The sequence below is a fragment of the Mus caroli genome, unplaced genomic scaffold (assembly GCF_978045245.1).
Source record: "Mus caroli unplaced genomic scaffold, Mus_caroli_1 scaffold_3, whole genome shotgun sequence".
NCBI lineage: Eukaryota > Metazoa > Chordata > Mammalia > Rodentia > Muridae > Mus > Mus caroli.
The window spans coordinates 139,772,968-139,785,902 of NW_028227258.1; the positions used below are offsets into that span (position 1 = coordinate 139,772,968).

At 39.5% G+C, this 12,935-nt stretch overlaps 1 protein-coding gene across 4 annotated transcripts in view; it reads right to left on the minus strand.

Annotated features, from left to right (window-relative positions):
- Positions 1 to 2,757: 2,757 nt before the first annotated feature.
- Tbl1xr1 (TBL1X/Y related 1) overlaps positions 2,758 to 12,935 on the minus strand; it is a 140,178-nt gene continuing 130,000 nt past the window's right edge. For all 4 annotated transcript variants that reach the window (XM_085836005.1, XM_021157626.3, XM_029475478.2 and 1 more), the window contains 2 exons: positions 8,466 to 8,567; positions 2,758 to 7,664 (listed from right to left, as the gene is read on the minus strand). In XM_085836005.1, coding sequence (XP_085692131.1) covers positions 7,638 to 7,664; positions 8,466 to 8,567 — 129 coding nt within the window. In that variant the 3' untranslated portion in view covers positions 2,758 to 7,637. The remainder of the gene's footprint in view (positions 7,665 to 8,465; positions 8,568 to 12,935) is intronic.

Sequence of the window (12,935 nt, forward strand, 5' to 3'; positions counted from 1 at the left end):
GTTGGACTGTAGCCTGTAAGTCATTCCAATTCTCTCTCTCTCTCTCTCTCTCTCTCTGTGTCTGGAGAGGGAGGGAGGGAGGGAAAGGGAGAGACGCTAGAGAACCCAATACACAATCTCAAAAACAATACAAACGAAGTTGGAGAAAAATGAACTTCCAAAAGCTGTCATTTGACCTCCATACACATGTGGTAGCCCTTCTACTCAAATACAAAATAAAATTACTTAAAACCAGTGTGTTTGACATGACCAAGTATTGTTCTCTCAGGGTTTCAGACAGATTACAATGTTAATCTTCATGGCCAATCTATGAAGTACCTACTTCTAGCACCATTTTATAGATGAGAAGGCACGTCAGTCATGAAGATGGAGCTAAACAGACAGGCAGAATATGCTGGAGAAAGGATACCAAAGTCCCTAGAGATCTCAGCTAAAGGCCAGTTTAGAAATTGCACACGGAAACTGTTTTGAAGAACATATGGAACTGTAACAGTGGGTCTGAAGAACTAGTTAAGGCTTAGGATCAGATCTGTTATTATATGTTTTAATTTCTTTGCATGCATGGTCTAAAATCAACCCAATGCCAAAGACAGCCTCAGCCCGCCGTCAGCCTTGCACCAAAAAGCTCAGGAAGGCAAGCACACTCACTGGGATCATACTACACCCTAGTTGGTCACAAGTGAGCCAGCCATTTCATGTTTCAAAGAATCCTAATGCTAATTTCAGGTATACTTTTTTTTTTTAAGATTAACTTACCTGTTAATACTCATATCTAAATGACTTGACTTCAGTATATGTCCCACGTCTATACTTATGCACATTAAAATCTGTCAGCCAACTCAGCTGGAAATATTAAGACTAAGACCATACAGGTTCATTTTCCTTATTTGGGGATGGGGAAGGGGGATAGGATCTCATGTAGCCTAGGCTGGCCTCGGACTGGACTTCCTGACTAACCTTCCCAAGTGCTAGGATTGCAGGGGCCCAGCCACTCCGCCCATGGGCATGCTCATGCAAGCTAGATTTGCTCTGGTAACTCCGTGGTCTTCTGTGTTGTTGCTATCAAACGTAAGTACTTGTGTGGCCCTCCTCTCCTGCAAGTCTCCTCACATGATGAAGGGATCTGTGACATGGGTGATGCAGAGACAAGCTTCTGGCAGTGCGCTGTGCTTTACTCTCCTGAATCATGGGAGACTTTGGAGCTGGTGTCTGGCTCTCAGGTTTGCAGGAGCCTGGTTTCCCCACAGCAGTGAAACTCAGTCCGTGCTTTTCCTGGCCAGCAGAACAGGGCAGCCTATTCTGACAGGGTACCGGTTCATTATTTTAAATAAAATAGTTGTATTTTTTCCCAGTGGTGAATCCATCCCACTGGTCTCAGCTCTTAAAAGTGAGTTTTCCTTCCCACCTGATCATACAAACCCAACAACCAAGAAACATTAGTAATTGTCATCTGTACTTTTACTAAACACTTTGTGTTTAATATATTTTAAATTATAAAGAAATTACAAGGAACTCCTAAAAAATTTAATACAAAAATATTACAAGTTAGGACAATTAAGCATCGGTAGGATGACATTTAAAGAAGCATGCGAGGGAAAGGTAGCATAGAGTTAACATTTTCACTGTTGACAGAGCCTTGGTACAGCAGAGAAAAGCACCGCAAAACCAAGTGTCCATAATGGCTTTTCCTCTACTGTAGTTTTCAGGTGAATATATAGGAAAAAAAATCAAATGAACCAGTAAACTGTAATCAGCTACATATTATAGTAGGTAAGAAATCTAATTCATGATAAAGTATTAGAACTATGAAATCAAAAATAACCTCCCTGCAATGGTGGCTCAAGAAACTTCTGCCTAGCTTCAGGCTCATATGGGCTCCAATTCTTGGCAGCCCAATGCTTTCCGGAAAAGTGTAAGAACAGAATGTCAATAACAACCTAGGCCATGCAGTAGAAATGAACCCCTTGAAAACTAAAGGTTGTTAGCTTTAGCAGTTGCAGTGAGGGCAGGACAAGGCTATAGCTGCCTGCATCTACGAAGGAAAACCAAGAAAGGCAGAGGGCACGAAGAAGGAACTTGACTAAGGAAACCAACTACAAGAGTTGGGGGAAACTGAGGCTGGATGTGCCTTGGGATGTTCTTCATCTGTTACTGGGTGTGTAGTAAGATCCGAAATCAGCTACGGGTGGAAACCATTGCCGCATGTTTGGTTGGCACGGACGAAAGCCCTCAGCCACATACTTGGTGTGCCTTGTGCTACTGGATGCTAAGCTAACAGTAAATCTGAAGTCTTAGTTCATGTGTAAAATCCTCTAAATAAACTATCAGTATTTCAAAATCACTCAGGAGTCATCATTATCCTTAGCTGATTACATGCTATCAGTATTTAACAAATATAGAAAATAATCCCTTCATTTTAAAAAATCTTATCCCCTGCAAGAAGTAATAAAATAGCAAAAACTTTAATTTCATCTAGGGGCTTCTTTAAAGTGTACATCTCGGAAACAATGTTTATGAAAACAGTGATTCCCATGGCAGTTATATTCACTGGAGATAGTGAGAGCTAGGACAGATCGGTTGTAGTAGGGAAGACTCTCGGAGCAAAATCCTTTATTCTACACTGAATAGTGGGGGAATAAAAGCAATTGAAATGTAAACAGGAAATTGTAAACAAACACCATCCCTCTCTTTACTTGACTAAATAGTCTATACAAACCACAGAGATATCAAAGGTTTTATATATGTACACAGCCAACATAATATCAAAATATATTTTATTCTGGACCTCTTTCAGATCTGATTCAAATTACAGTTGTCAAAGCAATACAATGCAAAGGGAAAACCGCAACAACAATATACACACACACACACACACACACACAAAATGTGCCTGGAAAGGGTCAAAGGGTCATTGGGGACAAATCACTGTGATGTAGAACCAAAATACATCATAAGTGTCATTGACATGGTCCAGGAGAGATAAACATCTGTATCAGTCTTCCTTACACAATCATGGAAACTGAACAAAAAAGTTCTTAAGCGGGTACAAAAAACTGTCATGGGCTGGTTTACACTTCTCCAACAGCTTTAAGGTTAATTGTGGAACTAAAGAAAGGCTGCAGACATCATCACCCAAGGCTAAGGTAGGCTCACAGAATTAGACCCAAAGGATTTGCAAAACTCAAATAAAAACATATATAGCAACAATGTCAAAGTCAGGAAAGAAAATCAGTTCTGTATTTAAGGATGGCAGAGATACACAATGAAGTCTGCCTGTTTGTAATGAGGTGGAAAAGCACACCAGATAAAACATGCAGAATGTTTCCTCAAACTTATCCAGAAATTCCAAAGATAATACCAAACACCTTGCTAGGTTTTAAAAAAAGAAGAAGAAGAAGCCTACGTACTTATTTATCCTGCTTCAACACTGTCACAGAAGGGCAGAAATAAAGACTACTATAGACACCTCAGACCTGCTTTATAAAGATGCAGGATTCTAGACGAATGCATTTAAACAATGTGAGCACCTCCCCCCCTTTATTTTCCTCTCCTACATTTAACTAGGATTGTGTATTAAAAGACTGATATTAAATTTGTGACACTTCAGAGCTATTACTGATCCCTCCCTGATGATTTCAGACAAAAGGAGGGAATGAAAAACAAACAGAAAACCACCCCCAGGGTCTCTGTAGGCTGCTAGCCCCCATATGCTGGCTTTTGCTGCTGTGCCACGATGTTGGTCCACGGAGGCAGGATTTCTGCAGCAACTGTGCAAGTACCGCTGTAAGCTCCTGAGAATCCAGCTTCTGTGGAAATGTACAATGCACTTACAAAAAACGTAAACGGTCTCTAAAAGAGCAAGACAGCACTGTCTGAGATGGGTTTCCTGTGCATTTAGTAAAACTTGTCAGCTGTGCTTGCAGAAGCCTGGCCATCCGTGATTTCTTTACATAGCAAAAGGCCCAGTCCTCTGCTGGCCTCTGCTCCTCATTCATAGTTTACATTACTCTTTTAACGAAATCATTCTACATAAACAGATAGCTCCTTAAAAATAGTACTCTTTCATTAAATCTGATCGACAGAAAGAATCTTAAGGAAAAAAAGGAGTGCTTTATAAGTGAAAAGTACAAATCTTTGGCCTGTCTCTTGACATTTTTATGTCAAAAAGCAAAAAAACCCTTCATGTGATTCAATCTACTGATGACTTTTTGCACCATCATTTGTTTTGTATACCACAAAAGGAGGCACTTTCAGTATCTGCAAAAGGTGTTTAGTCCTAAAACATACTCACCTAGAGGATAACTCAGGAAAACACAATTTGTTACACTCTAAGACCTAGTCAAGTAACCATGCCTAAATCATTTGAAAAGTCAATGATATTACCTGATCATGGAAAACAGGGATAAATCTAAGTCCCCAAGAGTCTCCTGCCTGGAGTACACAGGTTCCTTCATGCCTTTCAAGGGTGGCAGCTGCTCCCTCCAGTCTACTTTAATCAATGATATTCATTTAAGCCTCCTATTCTCTGCCTTACAGTAGCATATAAAACAATGATCTAAATGAACACTGGACTCTGGATCTTCAGAGCCAATTCTCAGAAAAAGACAAGAAGGAAAGTAGAGAACCCCATGACAGTACTTGACACACTCAAGTGTGGTCTCCAGTGATCATCTGACTGCTTGGGTGAAGACATGGTGTGGTGTCTGTGGAACAGCATCATGGCACGTCAGCAGGCTACAGGGACAGTGAGAGCAGCAGCAAAGCACACAGTCCTATGCTCACAGAGAACCAGCCTAAAGGTAGATGTCTCCAGCCACATCTGTGAGGGAAAGACCCGAGGCTTTGGGATAGCAAAGCTCTGCACTTATCTTCTATCAGACATCTATCACAGCTAGTGTGCTAAAGTAAAATAGCCAAAGAAATAGGAAAAAAAATTAAAACAAAACAAATCAAACCAATAAACACACACCCAACAGAAAGCAAGACATTATCAGAAAATTCAGCTGTCATTTTGGCAGCTGTATTTCAGGAATTTGTGACTGTCTTTGAATCAGCTGGGAAGAACGTCAATGACTGTATGCAAATGAATAAAATGTCCATATCAAAATACAAAAGCACTATCAACAATCACCTCTGACTTTCAGGTTCAGATTCAGTGCAATTGACAAATGCATCGCTGAAGGAAATGCAGCTTAGGCATACTCAAAAAGTTGTGTCTATTCTTGGGAGCACATTTAAAAATTATTGCACAGTTTTTAAATTTTTATTATTATTTTTTTAAACAACAACAACAGAGGCCAACAGATGTGACCCTCTTGCAGTAAAAGCAAAATCTCAAGTGGCAGACACTCAGCATTTTAGAATTCCTACAGAGCCACAGAGCAATGGGTTCTAAATGTCTCAATGTGACAGAACCCTGAAAACACCTGGCACAAACCATAGATGACTGCCTCTCTGGATGCAACTCTTAATATTATTACAGTATCATAGACCCCACTAACAAAATGGGGTAGATATAATGATGTATGGTAAAATTTAAGTGTATTCATCCTCTTTACCAAAAGCAAATGCCATCCTACCTTAATGAAGCCAAGATTTTCGTCAATCAACGCTGCTTTGTAAAGAGCAAGGCAGCAAAAACAGAGCAGCAAAGCTGCGGGGCTGGGTTAGAGCCATTTCGTAGAACACAGGGTGGGATTCAGGAGCCAAAGGCCTCAAAATAACTACTGACACAAATAGTGTTATAAATTTGCTAAGCAATTTCTTAATTAAAAATTTAAAGATATAAATTTGACAACTGTTCTTTCTCTTCAGAACCAACACTCCTGGGTTCTTCCATTAATATCGACTATCCTGTCAACCACCTTCACAAACACAGCCTCTGGTGAACCTTTGTAGGTATATTTTACTTTTAGCTGAACATAAGAGTCTGATTGGAGCCGGGCGTGGTGGTGCACGCCTTTAATCCCAGCCGTTGGGAGGCAGAGGCAGGCGGATTTCTGAGTTCAAGGCCAGCCTGGTCTACAAAGTGAGTTCCAGGATAGCCAGAGCTATACAGAGAAACCCTGTCTCAAAAAAAAAAAAAAAAAAAGTCTGATTGGATACCTATATCTTTAAAAAAAATACTTGATATAAACAAGAGTAAAAAACATGATATAGTAGTGATTACTGGAAAAAACAGCAGCTTAGATCTACAATGCTTGACCAAATGCAGCTTTGGTGCCGTATATGCAGGCAGAGGGATAGCCCCAGCCACACCTCTCCTAATTTCCCCATCACTGCTACCCAAACATAGCTCAAAGCAAGCCTTTAAAAACTGTTTTCAAAACTAAGGTAGCAAACATTTAGCCATGTAATGGCAGTGTTATATGCTGCTGTAACCTTGCTTTGTAAAAAGAAAACTAACATGAGAGATTTTTAATACTGGAATCTGGTTACATTACATATTTAAGCTTCTATACAGAATGATGGACACTTTGAGAAGCTAATCCTTATCCAGAAATATTTTAATCTCTTAAGAAACAAAGTAAAACAGACAAATGGTAAAATAAAAAATAAAAATAAAAGCTCCAAACTCTGTTGCTCCTTCTCACAATAGTGCACATTTTAACCATAATTTAGTTATGGCTACAAAACATCACAAGATTATTATTTAAAAAAAAAAAAAAAAACTCTTCTTTATGGTATTAAAAAAAAAAAAGGTTGTGCCCTTCTAGTCTTTAATTGGCAGAAATATGTCCCCAAAAAGAAACTATTTTATTTAAGCGCTCTCTCTCCTCTCCTCTCCTCTCCTCTCCTCTCCTCCTCTCTATCCTCTCCTCTCCCTCTCTCTCTCTCTCTCTCTCTCTCTCTCACACACACACACACACACAAAGAACTAAAACAAAAAAACCCAAAACAAAGATAACAAAACACCCTTTGCTGATGTGTCTTAGAGAGTGACATGACGGAAGTCATGTAGTTTCCTATTATTCCAATTCCCTCCATAATATGCACCTATTGAGTATATGCTCTGGGAGCCATCAAATGTACCAAACATCTACCTCTTCCAAAGAATGCAGTAAAATATTTTTAAGAATTTTTTTGTTGTTTAAAAGGTGAAAAAAAAAAAAAAAAGCAAGATAATGATTCACTCCCTTACTTCATGCATCCATAATCTAAACCAAAACAAACTGGGAAGCAAGAACCAACTACTGCCGCAAGCTTTTGTTAAGTCCATGTTCTCTGTACATACAAACTGCGCACTACTGAGGGGAAAAAGAATATAATCCATGGTGTCTGCTGATTCAAAGGGGGAGACAAGGCTGTCATTAATATTCAAAACTGGGTCATGTGTGGTTTGCTCTTATAACGCATATTCCTTCTCTTCTGGTTTTCATATCCAAACTTCTAAACGCTAATTAGGGGCACAGCAGGTTAGATCCCAGCACTTGGTGTGCAGAATTCACAAGCTGGGATGAGACTGTCATCTTCAGGGTACAGCTGTGTTCATATATACTGCATGTATATATTTCTCTTAGATTTGGCTGTAGTGGACTGGCCATGGTTCAAGTGGGACTATAGCAGTATATGGGTCAGGGATAGTCTTGTGGCTATGTACACATTCATAGTCGGTCCATGGCTTCCAACTAGTAACGCTATTTCCGAAGGTCTAAGACACAAACCTGTAAGAGATGACAACAGTCAGCCAGTATTAAGAAATCTACCTTACATTGCAAGCTTAACTTCTATAAAGAATACAATGTAATCTACAATCTAAGATGCAAATTCATAAAATCAAAGTAACAAATCATGGAAAGAAACCTTAACTGAAGGACATCAGGCCACTATGCTGTGATGTGATCACTACCAAGCTACAGTAACTGAGGAAATGCTGCTGAACGTTTTAGGACTTAGTCTTTATAGTCAGTAAAAGGGGGATCGGGAACATACAGAGCAGACTCAGGTCCGAACAGAACACAGGTGTTACAGGTGTTACAGGGTCATCTCAACAAATAGCTCTGCTTTCCTCTCTCCTGCTTTCCCTGATTTACAACGGGAGAGGCAATACTACCTCCCCCCGCCCCCCAACTATCTACTAACAACATCCTGAAGGTCAGTATTAAATATCTCCCCACAGAAATCAGCCTCCATTCTTCATCCTCCAACACTCCGCTACAGAGAGGAGAATTGGGGAAAGGGCTTTAAAAATACCATTTAGCAAGAGATACTTCATTACATTTAATTCCACAAATGGAAGGTTTTCATTGAAAATTGCTCATTACTTGTTTATGAAGACTCTTTGGCAAAGTCACCCCTAAGTTTTACTTATATTATACAAATGTAATGAACATATTTAGCACACAGCCCGGAGAGGGGTGTTGGGAACGGTGTTGATATCTTAACCAAAATTTATTATTTTGTAAAGAACATGACTGTGTACCTAACATGACCCCTTCTCTTTAAAAATTCATGCGCATACTTACCGAACCATCCGAAGCACTGGCTCCAACTTTGTCTCCTGCTGCATTCCAGCAAACTTCAAAAATTCCACCTGTTCCCCTGTAACTGTGAACTAGAGCACCTGTCTAAAATATGAAAAACAGAGCCCTAAGTATCATTATAGAAATCTGTAATGTGGTAAAGGGACTCACGAAACCCCCATCCCTCCTTGAAGATCTCTAAGTAGTTAATAGTTGCTGGAGGAGGAAGAGACATTTTTTTTCAGTTGTGTACCCACTGATAAGTTGCCCATAAGTAACTCTATTCCAACCCCCCAGATGCCGTTAGATGAAGAGAACTAAATAGGAGGAAATTAGTGGGAATGTGACAAGAGAATGGTGGAGGAGGGCTGATCAAGTACACTGTATCATTTTATAAGCATATCATGATGAAACCTCTTATTATGTGTAGTTACCATTCAGTAATTTTTAATTGGAAAAGACAGGGAAGAGAGAAAAAGGTGGAGGAAAGAGAGAACCTACTTAAGAGGATACTATGGAATTACAGCAATCCATAAAGAGTTAGTGTAAATAATTTAAAAGGCAGTATATGGGCTCAAAATAAACTGTCAAAGACAAAAGAATTTATAAATTGAGTCTGAGGATGAGTCAAAAATTTATGATGATGTATTAATTTTCTAGCAATCAGAGGTGGGGCTTGATTTCAAATAACAATATAGGCAGGTTTTAAACCTCCAGAAATAATAATTCTATGGTAACTCTTTCACAGATATTATCAGACTATCCTCAAAAAATGGTTTCAGCACAAACTGCTTTTCTAGTGTTGATGACCATTCCCCACTAGGCTTTTTACCTTCTTTGAAACAATACCTACAATGAACGGTGAATGCAGAATATAAAGCATACTTGTCACCAAGGGACATATGCATTTTGCCAACAGAAAAAAATGCATTGAAAACACGAAGTGTAAAAATTAAGAAAGACATTGTGTTCATGCTGTTTACAGCATGTTGCCTCGGGTAGAGGGACTGGTCCAGAGATAGTCCAAAGAAGATAAAGGAAGGAAAGGTATACATATTCCTCTTGAAAGATGTTACAGAAGTCCTCCAAAAATGTGTCCGGGAATGTTAACAATCCCATTCTCTTAGTTGAATTCCAAGAATAGCTCTTTTTTTCCGTCAACAAATCCAAAACTTTGGCTGCCATCGAACTATATTCAGAGCAGAAATGTACTGTCCTGTGAAACAATAGGGTAGAGGCTATGCAGTGGCAGCTATATAGTACAAAGTGCTTTGGGTAGTTCCTGTTCAAATCCAGCCCAATATCATGTGCACAACACAGATAAAGTGTGATCAGAAATTTGATTGAAATTTGAAAAATTTTTGTCCTTTTTAAGAGTTTTCATGGTTGTAGACTGAAGAAAAAGCCGAGTAGAGCAGCATTAAGTATCTTTGGCTACTGAGGAAAGGAAGGAGCAGCCACCCCGAAGGAAGTGAGTGGGGCAAACCCTATAGACCCGCAGATCTTCCACTGATGGATGAATATGGGGCAAAATAAATGGCCACCTGCTTGCCCAAACTACCTCTCTACCTACCCACCTTTAAGAACAGGTGTCAATCTATCTCTAAGTTCAAACAGAGCAAGAATGAACCCAAACAAGTCTAAGTAGGCAGAACTATGAGAAAGAGGGTTAGTTGGTCACATCATCTGATCTATATGCCCCATCGACTGTCATACCTGCAAGCCAAACATGCACACAAATTACAAACTTGGTTCATGCACTAACAGGAGACCATGAAGGACTCCTAGACAACTGCCTACCAATGTATAAAGATAACTTTCCTTCTAGACCTTATACCATACTGATCAACAACAGAGGGATCACAAAGAAAATCAAGCTTAAATACTGTAGGAAAAAACATCAGAGATCCCAGGGACACTGTATATAAACAATACATAAAGCTATAAATTACTAATGTGCACTCATTTAAAAGAGTGATATAGTAAATTCCCCATGAAGCAGATGGAAAGAAAGACCTCAGTGATCACAGCCAGGACAGAAGAATGCCCAGAATACAGAAAGAACACCAACAAATCCAGAGTGAATGAAGAGCTGGCCAGCACTGTCTACTCCAAACAGAATGTGCTACTCAATACAGAAACTAAGAAAGGGCAAGGGAGTCCTTGTCATCCACCAAATCACAGAAACGTTTGGTAGACTAAGAATTCAGGAAAGAGGAAAAATGAAAGTACAAACTGGGTGGGTTCTCCTGGCAGAAGTTAGTGAACCCATAGCTTCCTTTGTGAGTATCCACAAACAAATACACACATACACATATACAGATATGCAAATACACTTGAACAAATGTCCATACAAGCATTAAAAAAGGTTTGATGCCTTTTTTTTAGAATAGTATATTTCACCAATAACAAAATAAATCAAACCACTTATTTTCAACATGTATAAACTCCTGTGGTTATAAAACAGAAATGATTGGTGCACATCACAATCTTCAAAGGACATGTAGTATATATCGTACTATTCTGTGTATGCACTGGCTATTATGGAAAGTGCTGACAGCTCTTCAACTGAATCAGCAGATAGGAAGTTAAACATTTTACCTGTGTCAATAAAAACAATTAAGCTGAAATCCTTTTGAGAACCAGAAGAAAGATATCTACAAGAAACATGGCAAAATGTCCTTATAAAGTAAATCTGAGACTTATGTTAACCCTATTAATTGTATTTACATTTAGCCTCAGATACACATCACTGTGTTCAGCTTTTTAAAGTTGAACTGGGTATATCAGTGCTCTCTTAGGAAAGGTGAGAAATGGTGGCTTTAAACATGTATTTCATAACTACAGAATTTGCCTGGCATATACTCATAAAGAAAAAAAAATGAAAGAAGAGAGGTAACATACTATCTACGAAGGAAAATTTTTGTTTTAAATCAGGAATAGACCTCTGACCTCAGCACTTGGGGGGTGGGGTCAGAAGGATCTCAAGTGAGACCTTCTTCCCCAAAACCAAAACTATTAACAATCTAATTGAAAAAGGAAAGGACATGATCTGCACAGGGCCTCAAGTGCACAGGAGGAAGCTGCAGGAGCTGATGAATGAGATTATGTGAAGTGAAATCCCATGCACAGCAATCACTGAGCAGAGGAGAGACAGAAAATGGAAATGGGAGAAGATCAGTGCTGATCACTTCAGTCAATAAAGTCAGAATACATTTTTTAAAAAACCCCACCACACAGGTAGCTAATCCAGTCAATAACCCAAAGTGAACCAAAGAAGCAAATGACAAAAGAAACAGATATGGCCAACAAGTGTTTTTCTACATTTTCAAAACCCCTGGCCATCAGAGAAAGGTGAACTGAAACTACTTTGAGCTTCTAATTGCCCCAGACAGAATGGCTGTCTGGAAAAAAGTGCCAACATGCTGGTAGGAGTGCAAACTAGTACAACACTGCAGAATTCACTGTGGAGGGTGCTAGAGTAAGTGACAGAAACAGAGGAGCTGTGCCTCAAGCACACAGATGAAATGAAGGACCCAGTCAACACACCACAGAAACATGTACGCAGCTGTACTATTCAAGATGAGAATCAACAGATGACTAACGAGAGCAGAAGAAACATGCATACACAATGGAATGTTATGTAACCTTAGAGAAAAATTAACCATAGTATTTTACAGGAAAATCGGTAGAACTGGATAGTATTGTTAAGCAAAATATGCCAGACTCAAATGATAAATACGTTTCCTCTCATGAATATACTGCATTAGTTAGCGTTTATTAATGTAGGTTGGAGTGCATGTCATGAAACTAGAGACGGGTTTATGAGAGGGTTTAGAGTGGTCTTAGACAGGAGAGAGGACAGTATAAGGCTGGAACAGCAGCTGGGGGAAGTGAAGGTAAGGGTGGGCAGAGGGTCAGCGAGAGATGCAGGAAACAGGCTTAATAAAAATCAAAGCAGCTGGGTGTGGTGGCATCCGCCTTTAATCCCAGCACTCGGGAGGCAGAGGCAGGCAGACTTCTGAGTTCGAGGCCAGTCTGGTCTACAAAGTGAGTTCCAGGACAGCCAAGGCTACACAGAGAAACCCTGTCTCAAACCACCCCCCACCCCCCAAATCAAAGCACAAAGTGCCATAATGGTGTTCTTTAGTTTAAATGCTAGTTTTTAAAAATAAAATTCAAGAGAATTTTAAAGACTACTTACTGAAGAAGTCAGCCTACTTACTGAAGTACATAAGGATACTCAGCTTCATTTCACATAATAATGTAAGCTTGAACCCTCACTGAACTGGACTTCTGCTGAGTATGAGCCAGAAGCATGGTGCTTTGTGCAGTAAAGATGCAAGAGAGCTAAGAAGAAAAGTCATTGTTGGCCATGAAGGCAAAGATGGCCAAAAGCTCCTCACTATGGCCCGTCCTGAGCCATCAGATATAGAATTTAATGAAAGATACTCAAATATAAATGGTTTAGAG